Genomic DNA, 18,372 nt, shown 5'->3' with positions numbered 1-18,372 from the left:
CTGGGCTGGGTGAGCGAGGTGGCACCAAGATGCTGACTCTCCGGGGAACAGGGCAGCCACAGGCCCCCACGTCCACTCACCGCCTGCTGAGGTCACCCTCTCTCAGAAATCTGCCCCCATCCCGGCCACCACTGTGAATCCTCAAAACGTTCTGCAGGCCCCAGACTCTCAATAATGATCAACGCCAAGGCCCCTGGTCAGGGACAGGTGTCTGAGCACCCCAGAAGCATCCACCACTGGCCACTCCAGGGTTTCCCCACTTTGAAGTGTCACCTAGCTTAGATGGGGCCCATTTCCTCACTTTGTCGGGGTGCCCTAGGGACCCGACTGTACCCCAGGGACCCGCACAGCAGCCAGCCTACATCACCTGCTGCCGCCCCCACACGCTCAGCGTTGTGCTCTTTCCTCGACACTGTTAAACTCCAAAACTGGGCTCCAGCCTTCCCCTGGACGAGACCGTGGGCTCGGGGAGAGGACTGGACCTTCCGTGTTTGTGATTTCAGGGCTGGGCACACAGCAGGCGTCAGTGAAATGTCCTCATGTACCCAGCAGTGGGCACACACACACAGCCAAATAATCTAACTGCTCAGAGAGCCCGATTCTCCTGAGCCGATGAACGGATCACTGGGTTTTTAACCCACGTGGCAACTACCAGCACTCACATGCCAGAGGTCGTGGAGGTCGGTGGGACGCAAGGCTGTGGATGGCCGTGGTCCCTTGGCACCACGTGATGCATGCAAAGGACATGACGAAGTGGTGGGGCAGGAGGAGGCAGGTGCCAGGTCTTCACGGCACAGGGGGAGCCTTCCCAGCTAAATAAGGGCGGAAACCCAAGGCCCTGACAAGGCGCACGGCTGGACACAACAGCTGTCAGGAACACAAGATACCTGGCTGCGCCGGTGGCGGACGGTCCTGAGGGCTGGTGCTGCGACGCCAGGTGGGAGAGGCTGGAGCGGCAGAGGGGCGCGCTCCCCAGGGAGGGCGGCGCCCCGGCCCAGGGGTTGGTGGTGTTCAGCCTGGGCGCAGACCTGGCCCCCGAGAGGGAGGGCTTGTTGTACGGAGCAAAGGCCTGGTGGGTCCCCCAAACAATGGCAGTCCTGTGGGGGGGCTGGGGGACGGGGTAGGCGGGGAGGTTGGTCATGGAGTGGCGGTAGCGGCCTGACACGGGGCCAGTGGTACCACCGCTGAGGCACTGATGGCAAGAGCAGGCCACCCCCGTGTGGCCCGGTGGGGCGATGACGGTGGTCACTGGGTATGGGGGCCCCGCCTGGCGCCGCACGCTCCGGCAGAAGCTGGAAGTCTTGTTGGTCTGCGTGTGGGTGGCATAGTTGACAGTGTAGTTGTACCCCAGGGGCGCCAAGTCCACGAGCTGGTTGCCCTGGGCCACCTGCTGCTCCAGGTAGTCGCAGACGCTGGCCTCGTAGGCCGTCCAGGAGTTGTCGTCACCCAGCCACTCCCAGACGATGCCCCGGCCGGGGGCCGAGTGCTGCGCGAACAGGTGCCTCCGCACGGCCCTCATGGTGCCTGTTAAACGGAGGGACGCACGTCAACAGCTCATCTGCCGCCCTCACCACCCTCAAACCAGGCGCTTTAAAGTCCTCTTTGTTCCCTACAACCAACATAAGATAATGTGGTCACAGTATACACACATGGGTCATGCTGCTGTCTGACCTAAAGGCTGACACTGATGACTCTCTCCAAATCTGGGATGAAAGGCAGAGTGCACTCTCTATGCAAAGAAACTGCGGACCAAAGGGGTGAAGTGGCAGAGGGGGACCGGCCTTTCTCAGCTGGACTAGGGGACGCTGGACGCTGGGGTCAAAGACCAGCTGTGGCTCAGACCCGACGAGGCCTCTCAAGACACCCCTAATGACGAAACCTGTGTGGGCTGACCGAAGACACCAAAACAAAATGTCTGAAGAAGACAAAGCCATCTGTAATCCAAGCACCGAGAGGAAAGCACGCTTCGTAGACTGAGATATATTCCTGCCCGTCCAGTCTTCTAAGCACGTACGCTTAGGTGCAGCTGAGAATCACAGCGAAAACCTTTCCTGTTTCCATGTGCTATGCTGTAGGTAATTCTTAGGTCTCTAAGACTCTGTGAAACTCATTAACTTTTTTTGTTTTGTTTTTTTGGCCCCACGGCATGTGGGATCTTAGTTCTCCCACCAGGGATGAAACCTGTGACCCCTTGCAAAGTGGAAGTGCAGAGTCTTAACCACTGGACAGCCAGAGAAGTCCCAGAAACTCATTAACTTTTACAGACTTTTCTTACACGGATGTACCTGGATTCCCTTGGACTTCTCAGGTAGCAACTATTAGGAAACACCTGTGGTTACCTTATATGAATAAACCAAATTGCATGATTATGGAAAGGAGAAAGGAAAAAATCGATTTGGGCCATGCTTCCAACAGTACTTGCCAAAAGATGATCACTGCGATTACCCTCTACCTACTCTCCTGACCTCAGCAGTCAGAGCAATACATTTAACCCCCAAATCAGATGACGTCACTCTTCTGCCCAAATCCTCCTGGGCCTCCTCCTTTTAGAAGAAAAGCTGAAGTCCCTTCAAGGGTCAGAAAAGCCCTGCATGAGCTGCCCCTCCCCCTGGCCTGTGCCTGGCCCTTCCTGGTGACCAGGCCACGCAAGCTCTAACTTCAGAATAACCTCTCCCTACACTTTACACACCCTCATAAACACTCACTGACCCAACCATACATGGGTCACGAATTATTTATCTTGCTCGCTGTCTTTCTTGGTGACTGCAAATGTCATGAGGGCCGGGACTTTTATCTGCATCTGCTGCCTGGAAGCCTGAGTCCTCACACCCCCAAGGAGGCTGCTATGGGATCAGAGCTGGATTCTTCAGGCTGGGCACCAGTGCGTTTGGGGCCAACAGTTCCTTGTCGTGGGGCCAGTCCTGTATGCTGTAGGATGTTTATTTTGTAGCATCCCAGGCCTCTACCCACTAGATGCCAGTAGCACCCACCCCACAGTCCTGACTGTCAAAAATGTCCCCACACGTTGCCCAGTGTACCAGGAGACAAAGTCACCCTCGGCTGAGAACCACTGATTTAGAGGGACAGGCACAGCTCTGGGAAGAAGCTGGCGGCCCCATTCTCGGTAACACTGATCACTGCTGCTGCAGCTGGTCAGTCGCCTCAGTCGTGTCCAACTCTTTGCAACCCCATGCACTGTAGCCCACTAGGCTCCTCTGTTCATAGAATTCTCCACGCAAGGACACTGGAGTGGGTTGCCATGCCCTCCTCCCGGGAATCTTCCTGACCCAGGGATTGAACCCAGGTCTCCTGCATTGCAGGTGGATTCTTTACCACTGAGCCACTGGGGAAGCCCATACTATTAATATAAACGTAGGAAAGAAAGAAACATGAGTGCACAGCAACGTGAAGTGACCCGCCCAGGTGACACGACTGTCCTTCAGGAGCCAGAACTCATCACCAGGCCCTCTCCCTAGCACGGTGTGCCACGCCCACGCTGGCTGGCCTGCTGGCCTGCTGCTTGCTAGACCTTCCAATCTCTACAGGCAGTTCTGCTTTGGGAGACAAGGGGAAGGGGCCGGGACGGCCTCTGCGCTGTGTTTCAAGGCACCCTGCACCATGAAGCGGCACCTCACACGCCGTGTGGTGCCCGCTACCACTCAGCGTCCGCCTCCCAGCCCTGTGCGTTTCAGAGGCAGGATGGCGCTGAGAGTCAACTCTGTGACCCGAACACAGAGCACAATGTCCGGCCCGAAGGAGGCACCTAGACACACGCTAGAGGCAGGAAGGGTCTTACCAGTGTCCTGGCGGAACTGCGTCCAGCTGGGGAGGTCAATGATGTAAGGAGCCAGTGAGGGGTCGGCTTGACCTAAGGGGATGCTGTGGGCCAGGCTCCCCAGTCCGAAGCGCTGGCCCTTCTGCTGCACAAACTGCTGCTCGATGTAGCTGCAGACGGCGGCGCTGTAGGGGTGCCAGGTGCCCAGCCCGTCCTGCCATTCCCACACGGCCACTGCCACCGGGCTGGTGTACACCTGAGCCAGGGAAGGGCTTGGGGCCATGGCCATCTTCCCCAGGACTCCCTGACTTCCTCAACGGCTTCAGACCACGCTGGGCTGGAGTCTCGGGTTCATTGCCCAGTGCTGCCAGGAGACCTGTAAACAAGACAGACAAGTGGTTACCCACACACACGGTGGCACTGCCCGAGTCGGTCTGGGTGCAGGGAAAAGCTCATGCTTTTCCAGTCACTTTTTCCCCTAATACCTTAAAAGCTTCATGAACCAAATACCTTACCCTGTCTCTCTGCTCAGGCAGGCAGTCAGAATCCAGCGTCAGTCAGGCAGTGCTCTTACCTCTACACGTCCGGGAAGACAGTGACTGAATTCCCGGTGCTAACTATCAGCCCTGCTTCTGTCCCTTTACCAAAACTTTCCCTCTGGCCCAGCTACTAAGTGTATCTTTTGATACACTTAGCATATTTTCATGAGTCACCTCAAATCCTTCGTGGACGGGGGCCATGAGGATGCTTTATACCTGTGTGGGGATGACATAGTTCCCCAAGTTGGTTTGTTAAGACACAAAACAATACCTGCTGTGTTACAGATTAGAAAAAAACCAAAACAGAGTCTCAGAAAGGACCAGGGGCTCAAGGGCAGCCCGGGGTCAATGGCAGAGCAGGGACTCAAAGTTGGGGTGGGTACCAGCCCCACCCAGGTCTCCAGGCCCCCCGGGCTCCCACATCATTAACTGTGGAGCCCGAGACGGACATCCAAATCCCTGGGCGCTGAGCTCCTCCCTCTCCGGCCTCTCTGAGCCCCGCTCTCGGGTCCCGGGCCTCGATGACCAGCAGCCAGGTCCAGAGACTTTACATGCATCTCCCGAGGCCTCCTCTCAGTCACCCCCGCCTAGTTGCATCATTCGGGGTTTGCCCAGGCCACCCGTCGCATAAACTTCGCCCCCACGGCACCACGGAACATATGCAGGGGTGACGGCGGTCCCGGTCTTTCTGTCCTCCTCAGACGGCAGACGCCCCGCAGGTCGGCCTTGTCAACAGCCCCATCACCAGCCCCAGCACAGGCCATGGAACGCAGCATGAGTGTGACAGGGATTAGCTCTGAGCACGGCTGAACTCAGGAGAAGATGACGATTCCAGTGCCTGCAAGTGTCTGAAGGAGAAGGGGGCTGTGGACTCACACGGTGGCAGTGCCCAGAGCGCCAGCTCCGGGGGTGTGAGGGGAACGGGGCCGATGTTCAGTGACAACACCAGAGGGACTCGTCTCAGTTAAGTGGAACAGACTGTCAAGGCGGTATTTCTCCCACTTTATGGACAGGAAACTAAAGCTCCAAGAAGTCAAGGCGCTACTGAAGGCCACACATATGGTGCTGAGAGACAGCACAGAGTGCACACCCAGGTCACCCGAGCTGATGCCCTTCCCTCAGCGGGGAAGGCTCAGTAATGGGCTCTACCTCGAGCTCCACTTTCAGGCCCCGCTTAGGGAGGAGAGAAGGGGGCAAGGGGAGGGGGGGGAAGAGGAGCCTGCATCTCATGCCGTGAGCACCCTCAGCTGTGACGTCCACGGAGGGCCCTGGTGCCAAGAGGGTCCCAGTTATGGCATCTGCTCCGGTTCCCACCCAACCCCCTTAAGCACAGGCATCGAATTTTGTTCCCACTTTGCAGATGAGGAAACTGAGGCCCTGGAAGTTTCAGAAACTTGCTTACATGGCCACTAATGAGGCCGGGACCCTGGGCTTTCGCTGCTGTCCCCGAGACTGCACTCCAGCAGGGTTTCCGTGAGAAGGCTGAGACCATCTGCCCCACGAGAAAGGCAGACCTGGAGCAGCACGTGAAAAGGAAGGGGCATGGGCTCTGGCGTCCACACACCGCTTACTGTGCTTCATTCGCTGTGTCTTCTGATGAAGGTGACCAGGCCCTGCCAGCCTGACTTCAGGTGGACACAGCCACATCCCCTCTACTCTAAGTGCACTCCTCAGGGACTCAGACGGACAGGTGTGCTAAGGCACCCAGCAGATATCAGCAGGCCTGGGCCTCCCTCCCTTTCCCTGCCCCCTCCACCCCACCCCTGCCTACCCCTCGAGTCTGGGGCAGGAGCGGTGGCCCAGGGCGGCTCTGTGCTACCTGAGAGCACAGGCGGTGAGTCAGGCCAGAGATAACTCTGAGCACACCTCGGGGAGCCAGGCCCGCCCCTGAGCTGCAACCACTTCAACAAATCCACACCTCCCACCCTGGAGAACCAGACCCGGGATGCCCTTGAGATGGCTGGAGGGTTTATTAGCTCAGCGCCTGCAATTAGAGGTCCCTGGAACAACACCCAGGTACAAATCACAGGACTGGTTTCGGGGCCAATTACTCCTGAGCCCAGACTTTCCCCCGGCACCTCCTGACAGGCATCACTCATTTCTCAGCCGGAGGGGGAGCCTCCCAGTTACCAGCACACGCGGTACGCTCCAGCATGTCCACACATCCCCAGGTGAACCGACTTGGAGAAGTCTGCCAAACAGCCTGAGAACTCCGCTCGAGAACATCAGCGAGAGCTGCAGACTGCAGGCACACCACAGTCCAGGCTGGCAGGGTCCTGGAGACCCAGAGATGAGAAAGACCCAGCACACGGCCCCTCCATGACCGGCCACTGTCCCCACTAATACAAGGCCTGCACTTTTTGTCCAGCTGCATCAAATCCCAGCAAGTGCCAAAACATCTGGAGCCGTTTCCCGCCTCCCAGCCATGGACCCTGCTGCCCATGTCCCGAGTCCCATCCTCTCCGCATCTGAGCCCCTAGCAAACTTGCCCATCTTTCCAGACTCAGCCGGAGCCCCCTTCTGAGCCCTCTGACCAGGTGCTTGCCAGAAAATGCTGACTGCACCCTCCTGTGCGTCCTCACCGCATATCCCGCTTATCCGAACCGGATCACATTGATTGGTTTCAGCGTCTGTCCTCCCTCCCACAGCCTCCTAAAGGGAACTCCCTGAGGGCAGAGCCGAGGCTGACCTAAAGCTGGAGCTGCAGTTCGTCAAACACCCCAAATCCCAGAGGGGCTGAAACACTCACAAGGGAGGAGCACCTTTCACTCCAGGGGCCTGGGGCAGGGCCCAGGATGCCCACTGCTGCTCCCCTCAAAGGCAGCAATTACGCACACGCAGCAGCCAGTCAAGGCACCCATTCTCTGCTACAGCCTCAACCACCCCCAAGCTGCAGTTCAGAAACCTAATTTGTTTTGGCTCTTAATGATGGGGCTATTTAGGGTGCTCTTAATTATGAAAACTATTATTCTAATTGGCCATGGGAAAAAAGCCTCAGTTTGGGGGCCACCTAAATACTTTACAATAATGGAATAAGGGAATTCTGAAATAAATTATGGTACATCCCAATGATGGAATGTGAGTCTTTAAAAGGCTTTCAGACCTAGGATAATTCTCCTGCCAAATTAAAAACACAGGGTATGTAACCACACACACTATGATCTCAGATAGGCAGGTGCACCATTTACTGAACGTCTACTACGAGGCAGGCACTCTGCCCAGTGCTCCTGTCATCCCACTCTCTCAACCCTCAATCGCCCCTGAAGGTAGAAATTATCCCCATTTTACAGACGCAGGAACTGAGGCCAAAAGAAATAAAAAATTTATTCAAGGTCAGGTGGCCGGTCTGTGACACCATGAAGCCCATGTTCTTTCTACCTTATATAAACCAATTATTAAAAGGCTGGAAGGAACAACTCTTGACATGTTACTAGGGGCGATGGAGTTAAGTATGGGATATATGTTCTTTACTTTTCTCTATACTGGCAGATGTTCTACAACGATCATATTACTTATGATGATCGGACCAAAATTATCTTTAAAAAATGTATTAACAACTTGACCACAAGAAAAACCATCCTGCCTTCCCTTGCATTCTTCCCTCAGATTTAGCCACAACCAACAAAAAAAAGCAAAATGGCTGTCTGGGGAGGCCTTACAAATAGCTGTGAAAAGAAGAGAAGCAAAAAGCAAAGGAGAAAAGGAAAGATATAAACATCTGAATGCAGAGTTCCAAAGAATAGCAAGAAGAGATAAGAAAGCCTTTTTCAGTGATCAATGCAAAGAAACAGAGGAAAACAACAGAATGGGAAAGACTAGGGATCTCTTCAAGAAAATCAGAGATACCAAAGGAACATTTCATGCAAAGATGAGCTCAATAAAGGACAGAAATGGTATGGACCTAACAGAAGCAGAAGATATTAAGAAGAGATGGCAAGAATACACAGGAGAACTATACAAAAAAGATCTTCACAACCCAGATAATCACGATGGTGTGATCACTGACCTAGAGCCAGACATCCTGGAATGTGAAGTCAAGTGGGCCTTAGAAAGCATCACTACGAACAAAGCTAGTGGAGGTGATGGAATTCCAGTGGAGCTATTTCGAATCCTGAAAGATGATGCTGTGAAAGTGCTGCACTCAATATGCCATCGAATTTGGAAAACTCTGCAGTGGCCACAGGACTGGAAAAGGTCAGTTTTCATTCCAATCCCAAAGAAAGGCAATGCCAAAGAATGCTCAAACTACCGCACAATTGCACTCATCTCACACGCTAGTAAAGTAATGCTCAAAATTCTCCAAGCCAGGCTTCAGCAATATGTGAACCGTGAACTTCCTGATGTGCAAGCTGGTTTTAGAAAAGGCAGAGGAACCAGAGATCAAATCGCCAACATCCGCTGGATCATGGAAAAAGCAAGAGAGTTCCAGAAAAACATCTCTTTCTGCTTTATTGACTATGCCAAAGCCTTTGACTGTGTGGATCACAATAAACTGTGGAAAATTCTGAAAGAGATGGGAATACCAGACCACCTGATCTGCCTCTTGAGAAATTTGTATGCAGGTCAGGAAGCAACAGTTACAACTGGACATGGAACAACAGACTGGTTCCAAATAGGAAAAGGAGTTCGTCAAGGCTGTATATTGTCACCCCGCTTATTTAACTTATATGCAGAGTACATCATGAGAAATGCTGGACTGGAAGAAACACAAGCTGGAATCAAGACTGCTGGCAGAAATATCAATAACCTCAGATATGCAGATGACACCACCCTTATGGCAGAAAGTGAAGAGGAACTCAAAAGCCTCTTGATGAAAGTGAAAGTGGAGAGTGAAAAAGTTGGCTTAAAGCTCAACATTCAGAAAACGAAGATCATGGCATCCGGTCCCATCACTTCATGGGAAATAGATGGGGAAACAGTGGAAACAGTGTCAGACTTTATTTTTTTGGGCTCCAAAATCACTACAGATGGTGACTGCAGCCATGAAATTAAAAGACGCTTACTCATTGGAAGGAAAGTTATGACCAACCTAGACAGCATATTGAAAAACAGAGACATTACTTTGCCAACAAAGGTTCGTCTAGTCAAGGCTATGGTTTTTCCTGTGGTCATGTATGGATGTGAGAGTTGGACTGTGAAGAAGGCTGAGAGCCGAAGAATTGATGCTTTTGAACTGTGGTGTTGGAGAAGACTCTTGAGAGTCCCTTGGACTGCAAGGAGATCCCACCAGTCCATTCTGAAGGAGATCAGCCCTGGGATTTCTTTGGAAGGAATGATGCTGAAGCTGAAACTCCAGTACTTTGGCCACCTCATGCGAAGAGTTGACTCATTGGAAAAGACTGTGATGCTGGGAGGGATTGGGGGCAGGAGAAGGGGACGACAGAGGATGAGATGGCTGGACGGCATCACTGACTCAATGGACGTGAGGCTGGGTGAACTCCGGGAGTTGGTGATGGACAGGGAGGCCTGGCGTGCTGCGATTCATGGGGTCGCAAAGAGTCGGACACGACTGAGCGACTGATCTGATCTGATCTCTGAACCCCTTCCTGGCCCCTGGTCCCAAGGCACAGCAGGACCCTGCTGTTCTACCAGAGATGTGTTTGACACAAAAGAGTTACGTGTGTCTGAGAGTCTTTCTATTCCTAGGGGATTTAGGAAAACTTTAGAACAAGATCTGAGCTGACACAGGAATCTGAGTGAGACGCATCCCACCTAATTGTGGGCCTCCAAGTCGGGGAGCCACACAAGCGGATCCCCTTACAGTTGAGGCCTCCAGGAAGAAGGCCCTGAACGTGGTTTTAAACTGGTGCCCAGACTGAGGGATTGTCAATGTGCCAACATGTGAGGACCCATTTTCTCCCCCTTGAGTCCCACTGAAATACGAAGTGGCCTGGCCCAAGCCTGGCAGTTCACCCCAGGGTCCACACGCAATGATCCTGGGACAGTCACAGCCCCTCTCCTGGGCTCAACTGCTCAGGGGGTTGGATGGGTTTTCGAGCTTCTTATAAACAGCAGAACCCTTTCCCAAATGTGACCGTACGCCTCCCATCAATAACACAAGATGTAAAAACGTGGGGTGCTCTGCCACAGAGGGTGCCCTCTACTTCCGACTCCGAGAGGCCCAGGAAGCCGCTGTGCAGGACAGAGGCGTCTGAGGTGCACGGGCTGGAGACCAGTGAGGCTGGGTGACCTTAAGCCCTATTTTCTAAGCTGCCTCTCTTTCGGGTGCTTTCCCAGAAGCACGGGCCTGCAACTCCACACCCCACCAGCTGACATGGTAAGCATGACCAGTAACTAGAGCATGACCTTGAAAGACCTGTTATGGGCAGCTGGCCACCCGGGCACTGTCAGAAAGCATTCCTGTGGACCTGGGAAAGTCGAATCCTGTGCAAAGACATATCAAAGAAATGTTCTACTTTGCTAGATGTGTTGTTTTTAACACAATGGAGTATTATTTTTCTGTCTCTCAAAGTCATAAAAATAACTTAATTTCAATACACAGTCCCACAAACACTGAGAAGTCACATTGCTGGGAGGGATAAACTCCTTCCAGAAAACAGTCTGGTAATATGTATCAAGAGGTTTAAAAATGTTCACTCAGGGGACTTCCCTGGCAATCCAGCGGTTAAGACTCCTTGCTTCCACTGCAGAGGGCGCAAGTTCAATCCCTGGTCAGGAAACTAAGATCCTGCATGCCCCATGGTGAGGCCATCACTTGCTTTGACCCAATCATTAAGAAATCTATCTAAGGAGATTAGAGGAAAACGTCAACATAAAGCTATTCCCCACAGCACTACTTTAACTTGGTAAAGAGAAGCAGAGAGAAAACTCAGTAGAAATGTACCCAAATGCTAACAACAGCTGCCTTTGAGTGGAGAAACTGCAGGAGACCTTTTGTTTAACTTCTGAACTTTTCCCATTTTTTAAAGTGGGAAAGTTTTACTTCTGTTATCAGAAACAAACCTCAACAATGCCCACAACTTTCAAAAGATCGTAAATAGGAACCAAACCCCCACCTCTGTTAACCTACCATCCTGACTTTAGACAGCCACTCCCGTCGCAATGGGGTTTCATTAACAGGCCTGTCAAAGCACCACGGTGCCTCCTTGCCAAGAGACACACGCCCCACCCGAGTTCCCAGAAAGTGCAAAAAACACACCACCCAAGGACCTGGATTATTACAACAGGAGCGCTGCAAGGTAGGGCTTTGGTTTAGACAAGGGATGGCTCCATCAAGCGCCACTCAGACCTTACTAGGCTTCTGAAGGATGGAAGGACTAACACTTGAGTTGTCCCTTGCACGCTGCGGCTGCAAGATGAGAAATGACAACTCCTCTCCTGGCTGGTGCCTGTCTGGGGCCTCCAAAGGCAGGTCTGAGCAGAAAGCCACACAGTATCCAGGGGGTGGGCCCCCGTGACCGACAGTTGCTCCATGGACAACCTCCTTCACCAGCACCAAGAACCTGCTGCCCCTTCTTTGGCCAGGAGCAAACTGACCACCCACAGGTCATCAGAGGGCTGAGCCCTGGTTCCCAGGCCTACCCTGAGGCCAGAATGTGGGAGCCGAGGAAGCAATGGCAGGCACAGTGGCCAGCAACAAGAGCTTACTATGTATTACCAGGCCAGTGCTGGCTAAGTATCTTCTGAGTGTTCTCACTTAATCTTTACAATACAGGGCAGGGTATTATCTCTGTTTTATAAAAGAGAAAACTGAGGCAAAAGATAAGCAAGTTGCCTGAGAAGTCACAGGTATGTGCTGTGCTGTGTTCAGGAGCTCAGTCGCGTCCGACTCTCTGTGACCCCACGGACTGTAGCCCACAAGGCTCCTCCATCCATGGGGATTCTCCAGGCAAGAATACCGGACTGGGTTGCCATGCCCTCCTCCAGGGGATCTTCCCAACCCAGTGATCGATCCCAGGTCTCCCGCACTGCAGGTGGATTCTTTACCATCTGAGCCAAAAGGGAAGCCCAAGATACTGGAGTGGGCAGCTGATCCCTTCGCCAGGGGAACTTCCCAACTCAGGAATTGAACCAGGGTCTCCTGCAATGCAGGAGGATTCTTTACCAGCTGAGCTATGGGGGAAACCCAGTCACAGGTTTCCCAAATCAGTTTGCAGAGGGAGAAGTTGATGTGGGTACATCAGCCTGCCAGATGTGTCTGCTCAGCCTACTACAGTTTGTAAATCTTACAGATTGAGCTAATGTTTTAAAATTAGGATAAATCAGTCAATCAATCCAGATTTCCAGCTTCTCTTGAAAACCAGAAAACCTGGCAACGTTTGCAGACCTGACCCAGATTCATTATCTAGCTAGCGACAACGAGCTGCGCCACTGTGGTGGCTGGTTCTGCTCTCGAGGTTACCACAGTTACCATGACTCCCCAGCGCGAGGCCAGCAAACCTTTTCTGTAAAGGGCCAGAAGGTACCTATTGTAGGCTCGGCAGAACATAGGGTGTCTGCTGCAACTACTCAACTCTGCAGTGTGAAAACAGTAATGGGCCACGTGTAAACTAACTCGTGTGGCTGTGTCCCAATAAAACTTTATTTACAAAAACAGGCTGTGGGCTGACTTGGCCCATGAGCTACGGTTTGCCAGCCAAGCTGTGCTCTCACTGTCCGGATAGTTGAGAAGGACTTCTTGGAACCCGTTTCTCTTTTAAACGCTGCGAGAGTGCTTATGGCTCTGGCGAGCCTCCCGTGTGGCATGCCTGTGCTCTGCAGACACGTTGGGCTTCGCCCAACACCTGAGGGTAAAACACAGCACCCGAGAGCACGACAGGCGGTGTGCGGCCCGGGTCCCCTGGGAAAGCCCAACTGCTCCCCAGAGCCACGCCTTTCCTGCGTCGGGCAATCAGGCCCTGTCTGCCTCTCCTCTCTGCACTCCCCGTGACTCTCTTATCTGTTCCCACGGCTTCAATAATCCCACGCACGTTGATCGTCCAGATCTTTCTTCAGATACCCTGCCCACATCCCTGGTCCAGCCATCAGCAACCCCAGGGACAGCCCAGGACTGATCAGGCTGTTTCATGCCCACCCCTCTCCCACCCACAGTGTCCACTCTACCTGTCCATTCACTCATCTCTTAATTCCCTGTGAAATCTTTCCTATACCCACTCCTGCCCTGCAGTGAAAAGTGGCCACATCTAACCACCAATGTCCATATGACACCTGAGTGCGATTATCTACTTGTCCCCTCCAGTGGGGCATGGGCTCCTTACAGGCAAGGATTACGGTTAGGAAAAGATTTTTCAAAGGAGACACAGAATGCTGACTATAAATGAAAAGATACATTTCACAGTGTTAGAATCAAGAATGGTTGTTCAACAAAACGTGCCTTAAAGAAAACAGAAAGTTACAAGCTGGAAAAAGATATGTGCAATAAACACAAAGGATTAAAATCAAGCATACATAAAAAAACTCTTACAAATCAATTTTTTTTTTAATGCCAAGAACCCCACAGAAAAATTGGCAGAAGATATAATTTACAGAAACACACATGCCAATAAACTCATGTAGAGATGCTTGACATTAGGGTTTGGTGACATAGAAACCATGATCCCAAAGATCCCATTTTATATCCATTCCATTGGCAAAAAAAAAAACAAAAAACAAAAAACCAGCCTATATCAAGTGTTGGCAAGAGTGTGGAGCAAGTGTGGAAGTGTACGAGGGCAAACTCTACAACCACTTCAGAAAAGAGTCTGGCAACAGCTATGGAAGTTGAATATTTATTTACCTTACGATCCAGCAAAACACCAGCCCTCAGTTCACACCCAAGAAAACCTCTTGAGTAGGTGCAACAGGGAACATGTACAGAAGTGTTCAGAACAGCTCTCTCTCAGTAGCAAAAACCTGGAAACGACCAGGCGCCCATCAATGGAAGATCAGATGCAGAAACTGGTTTCTTCACACCATGGACTATTATTCAATATTCAAGACAAATGAACCAAGTGATAGCAATACTACGGACAAATTGTAGCAATATTTTTTTAGGTTCCTTAGGAATACCCAGGTACCATAAAACTAGATAAAAATGAAAGCAAAGGGATAATGGATATCTCAGGATGGGAACAGGAAGAAAGATCAAAAACTGGATATGTATTCTGTCTCAAGATCCTGGCTTTTGTTGTGGATGGATGAAACGCAGGAACTTACAACACTCATTAAAAAAAACTTAGGAAATAAATAAAAGTAGGCCATGTGTGAACAGGTGATCAGTGTGGAGCAACCCAGTTCTCTGTTTATCTGAGGTGAATATTAAAACAAACCCACAGAGGTGACTCTTTAATTCATCTCCGGGTGCTGAGCACAAACCCTGGCACACAACTTCCTGGGTACATGTGGAATGAACGAGGGACGCTTTGTCCGTAGCCCCATTCCTGCTGTCTCTTAGGTACCTCCAACATGTCTGAAGTCAAACTCACCTTCCTTGCTTCTCTCTCTTTCCTCCTGGATTCCTCGGCTCCGGGCTGCCCCTCCTCCAGCTTCTCCCCACAGCCCAGCAGCTGCCCTGGCTTGCTCTCGCCTCCTCAGCCCCCACTGTGAGCACCCGGCTGGGACCTGTCAGCCTCTCACCTTGATGAGCACACTCTCTCACCTGGCTTCTTCCACCGTTTCTCCTTCTCACCCACCTCAGAGACAGGGATGAGGCGGAGCTTCCTGGAGTACAGTCCTGCCCCTCTCTCTCCACACCTCCCTTCGAGGTCTAGAAACAATGTTCACATTCCGTGGCTCACGGTGAAAGTCCACCAGCCTGGTCCCTCCCTAACACTACCTGCTGGCACACTCCCTTCAGTACCCCTCTCTCGTCTACTCTTCCCCCTCCCCAGCTCCTTCCACAGAGTTTAAGTGATGACCCGATACCCCATATATATCCGGTTTCCCCAACTCTGTGCTTCAACTTTACCTGGAACCCCACCCATTGGCCAACCAGTTAAACACCTCCAGGATGCCGTGATGTGCCCTCTTGCAAGAAAATCCCCTCTCATCAACTTCTACAGCATTGCATCTGTCCTCTACAGTTCTCTCCGGCCATTCTATCTCTTTGACAAGCCCAGGAACAGCCAGAGCACAAGCTTCCCTGTCTACCTCCCTGTACTAGAAGCTGGCGTGATGTAAGGAAACAGTCACGAGGAGAATGATCCAATCCAACCCATTCCATGCTTTCTAGCCAGGGTGCTCATTTAGCAAGGCCCTTCCTGGAATTCTCCGCTAAAATCCCCCAAGTCTTGACATGACACGCAAAAGCCCCCACACTCAGCCCTGTACCCATCCCGATGCCCCAGCCACACTGGAGTCACACTTACAGTGACCCAGACACACCGGGTCTCTTCACAACTTTGCATTTACTGACTCCTCTGCCTGGCTTCGTCCCATACTTCCTGGGTCCTACTCCTTCTTCACAATTCACTTTGGCTCTCACGTTCTCAAAGCCTTCTGGACCTTCCCTTCTGGGCAAGGGTGGGGGTGGGGTGGGCTCTGCCTGTGATTACCCACTCCTCTATATGTATCACACCGACAATGCTTTGTTGCAATCTATGGTTTCTTTACCTTTCCCACTGAATGATGAGCTCCTGGAAGACAGAGTTTTTATGGCTGGTCACTGCACGCTCAGCACCAAGCAGGGGGCCTGACCAAAAGGAAGCACCCAGTAAAGGTTCAAGTGACCAAGGAAATTAAAATTTTCGATGCAGAAATCCTGACTCGTGTCCTTCGTCTCATAACGCATGTGTGAAAACAGAAAGTAGCTTCTAAGACTGGTTAAACAGGAGAAGCTGTTGGCAAGAAGCCACCTGAATTTATCTGAGACAGGAGGCAATCAACAATCCACTTCCAGGGCTCACTTTCATCCTGGGGACCTCAAATTTCCCCCTTCCCAGTCTGCACTTTCTCTACTGAAAACCAGATTGGAAAGGCAGCGACGTGAAATCCCTGTGGCTCTCACCTTTTCTCTGTGGAGAGCTGGCACAAACCGTGCCTTATTGATGAAGATACCAGATCCTTAGGAGGAATGACTTGTGTGGATTCCCATCTTGATAGAAAACGCAAACAACAAAAACCGGGCAAATCTGAAAGGCTTGCTGACTCAGCGACACAAATTCCAAGGCACCTTTGCCAACAAGGAAGAAGACGATCGGGTTTTAAATTGGGAAACAGCAGTTAGTGAAAACGAATGCACAGATGTTGGGTCTGTGTGCTGTGGCTGGGGACTGGAAACCACCAGATTTATTTTCCAACAGCCTGGGCACAGCAGAAGGTACAGTAGTCTCCCTCTGCCCACTCAATAATCAAGGGGCTAGTTAGGGGAAGGAAAAAAAAACAAAAAAAAGCCCTTCCACAGAAAGGCCTGAAAGGATTTTGTAAGCCAGTTTGCTCTGTGAGCATCCAAGAAATCAACAAACCACAGAACATAAAAGTTTGCCAAGGTCACGCAGTGAATGAACAAGAAGCCTAGCTATAGTTACCCAGATGGTTTAAGTAAAGCCTGATTACCAGAAAGACCACCTTCTAGAACTCTAGACGAGCTACGATGGCACACAGAAATATTTTGAGTTTCTTAAGCGGCCAAGCGTCTATCACACAGTATTTCCACTGCTACTGGCACTTAGGGAAGAGGAACCAGTGTGGAGGACAGTAGCTGACTTGAGAAAGGGTAGTTTCGGGGGCAAAGGGGGAGGGAAGTCTTCTAAGTCCTCTTCACAGCGTAAGCTACTGGCACCCCGCAAAAGTGAGCCAGGGTCCCAGAAAAGAGGCACTTCCTGGAAGGCGGACCTTACTTGAGAAGAAGAAAGCGGAGTTAGTTAAGCGAACTCCTCAGAAGTACAGCCCCCGGCTCCAGGGACCCGTCCACCGGGAGGCAGATCCCAGCAGGACCCACACCCTCACTAGGGCAGCCCGGTGTCCCCGCCGCCGCCGCCTCCGGATCCTGTACGAAAGGGTACTCTCCTCCCGACGGGCCAAACTCTCAGGGTCTGCGCCCCTCCCCTTGCCAGCACTTCGGCGTTCCCGCTCCCCACCCCGTCCGGTCTCTCAATGCCCTCAACTCCCGCCCCCGGGGACCTCCACCCGGAGCCCGGTCCCCGCAATCCCCCTGGGACCTCACCCCGGAGCGCCTCTCCAGCCCGGCCCAACCCTCCCTCACGCCCACGCCCGCCCCCTTCCGGTCCCAGCTCGGCTAGGTCTCCCCCGCGTCCCCGGGACCCCAGCCCTAGGCGAGGAGCAGGTGGCCCGGGCCGGCCCTCTCACCGAGACTGAAGAGAGCGAGGCAGGCGAGCGGAGGACACCGCCGCGCTCAGACTGCAGCTCCGCTTCGGCCTGGGCACTGCTCCGGCTGTAGCTCCTACTCTAACGAGGAGGCAGCTTGAGTGAAACTCGGCGTCGCAGCTTCCTCGGGTTCCAGTGCGCATGCCCAAGACGCTGGGCCTTCTGGGAAACGTAGTTCCGGCGGGGCAGCAGGGGGGCGGGGCCGAGCCCGACGTGCACCTGTTCGGTTCAGTTCAGTTCAGTTGCTCAGTCGTGTCCGACTCTTGGCGATCCCATGGACTGCAGCACGCCAGGCTTCCCTGTCCATCACCAACTCCCGGAGTTTACTCAAACTCATGTCCACTGAGCCAGTGATGCCATCCAACCATCTCATCCTCTGTCCCCTGCTCCCGCCTTCAATTTTTCCCAGCATCAGGGTCTTTTCAATGAGTCAGCTCTTCGCATCAGGTGGCCAAAGTATTGAAGCTTCAGCTTCAGCATCAGTCCCTCCAATGAATACTCAGGACTGATTTCCTTTAGGATTGACTGGTTTGATCTCCTTGCTCCCCAAGGGACTCTCAAGAGTCTTCTCCAACACCACAGCTCAAAAGCATCAATTCTTCAGCGCTCAGCTTTGTTTATGGTCCAATTCTCACATCCATACGTGACTACTGGAAAAACCATAGCTTTGACTAGACCGACCTTTGTCAGCAAAGTAATGTCTTTCCTTTTTAATATGCTGCCTAGGTTGGTCATAGGTTTTCTTCCAAGAAAAAAGAGCTTTGTACCTACTTGGGCGCATCCCAGGAGACCTTC

At 52.3% G+C, this 18,372-nt stretch overlaps 1 protein-coding gene across 4 annotated transcripts in view; it reads right to left on the bottom strand.

Annotated features, from left to right (window-relative positions):
• Positions 1-17,710, bottom strand: part of DTX2 (deltex E3 ubiquitin ligase 2) — a 36,468-nt gene extending 18,758 nt beyond the window's left edge. For 2 of the 4 annotated variants that reach the window (XM_019987979.2, XM_019987982.2), the window contains exons 1-3: positions 17,560-17,710; positions 3,797-4,151; positions 888-1,524 (exon numbers count right to left, since the gene is read on the bottom strand). In XM_019987979.2, coding sequence (XP_019843538.2) covers positions 888-1,524; positions 3,797-4,064 — 905 coding nt within the window. In that variant the 5' untranslated portion in view covers positions 4,065-4,151; positions 17,560-17,710. Of the gene's footprint in view, positions 1-887; positions 1,525-3,796; positions 4,152-14,050; positions 14,167-16,258; positions 16,424-17,559 lie in introns of all 4 variants that reach the window. The other 2 variants (XM_019987980.2, XM_070780082.1) reach the window with 2 other exon arrangements.
• Positions 17,711-18,372: the final 662 nt, after the last annotated feature.

The sequence above is a fragment of the Bos indicus genome, chromosome 25 (assembly GCF_029378745.1).
Source record: "Bos indicus isolate NIAB-ARS_2022 breed Sahiwal x Tharparkar chromosome 25, NIAB-ARS_B.indTharparkar_mat_pri_1.0, whole genome shotgun sequence".
NCBI classification, from domain to species: Eukaryota; Metazoa; Chordata; class Mammalia; order Artiodactyla; family Bovidae; genus Bos; species Bos indicus.
The sequence above is the reverse complement of the archived record's forward strand: the minus strand, read 5'-3'. Positions and strand labels throughout refer to the sequence as shown.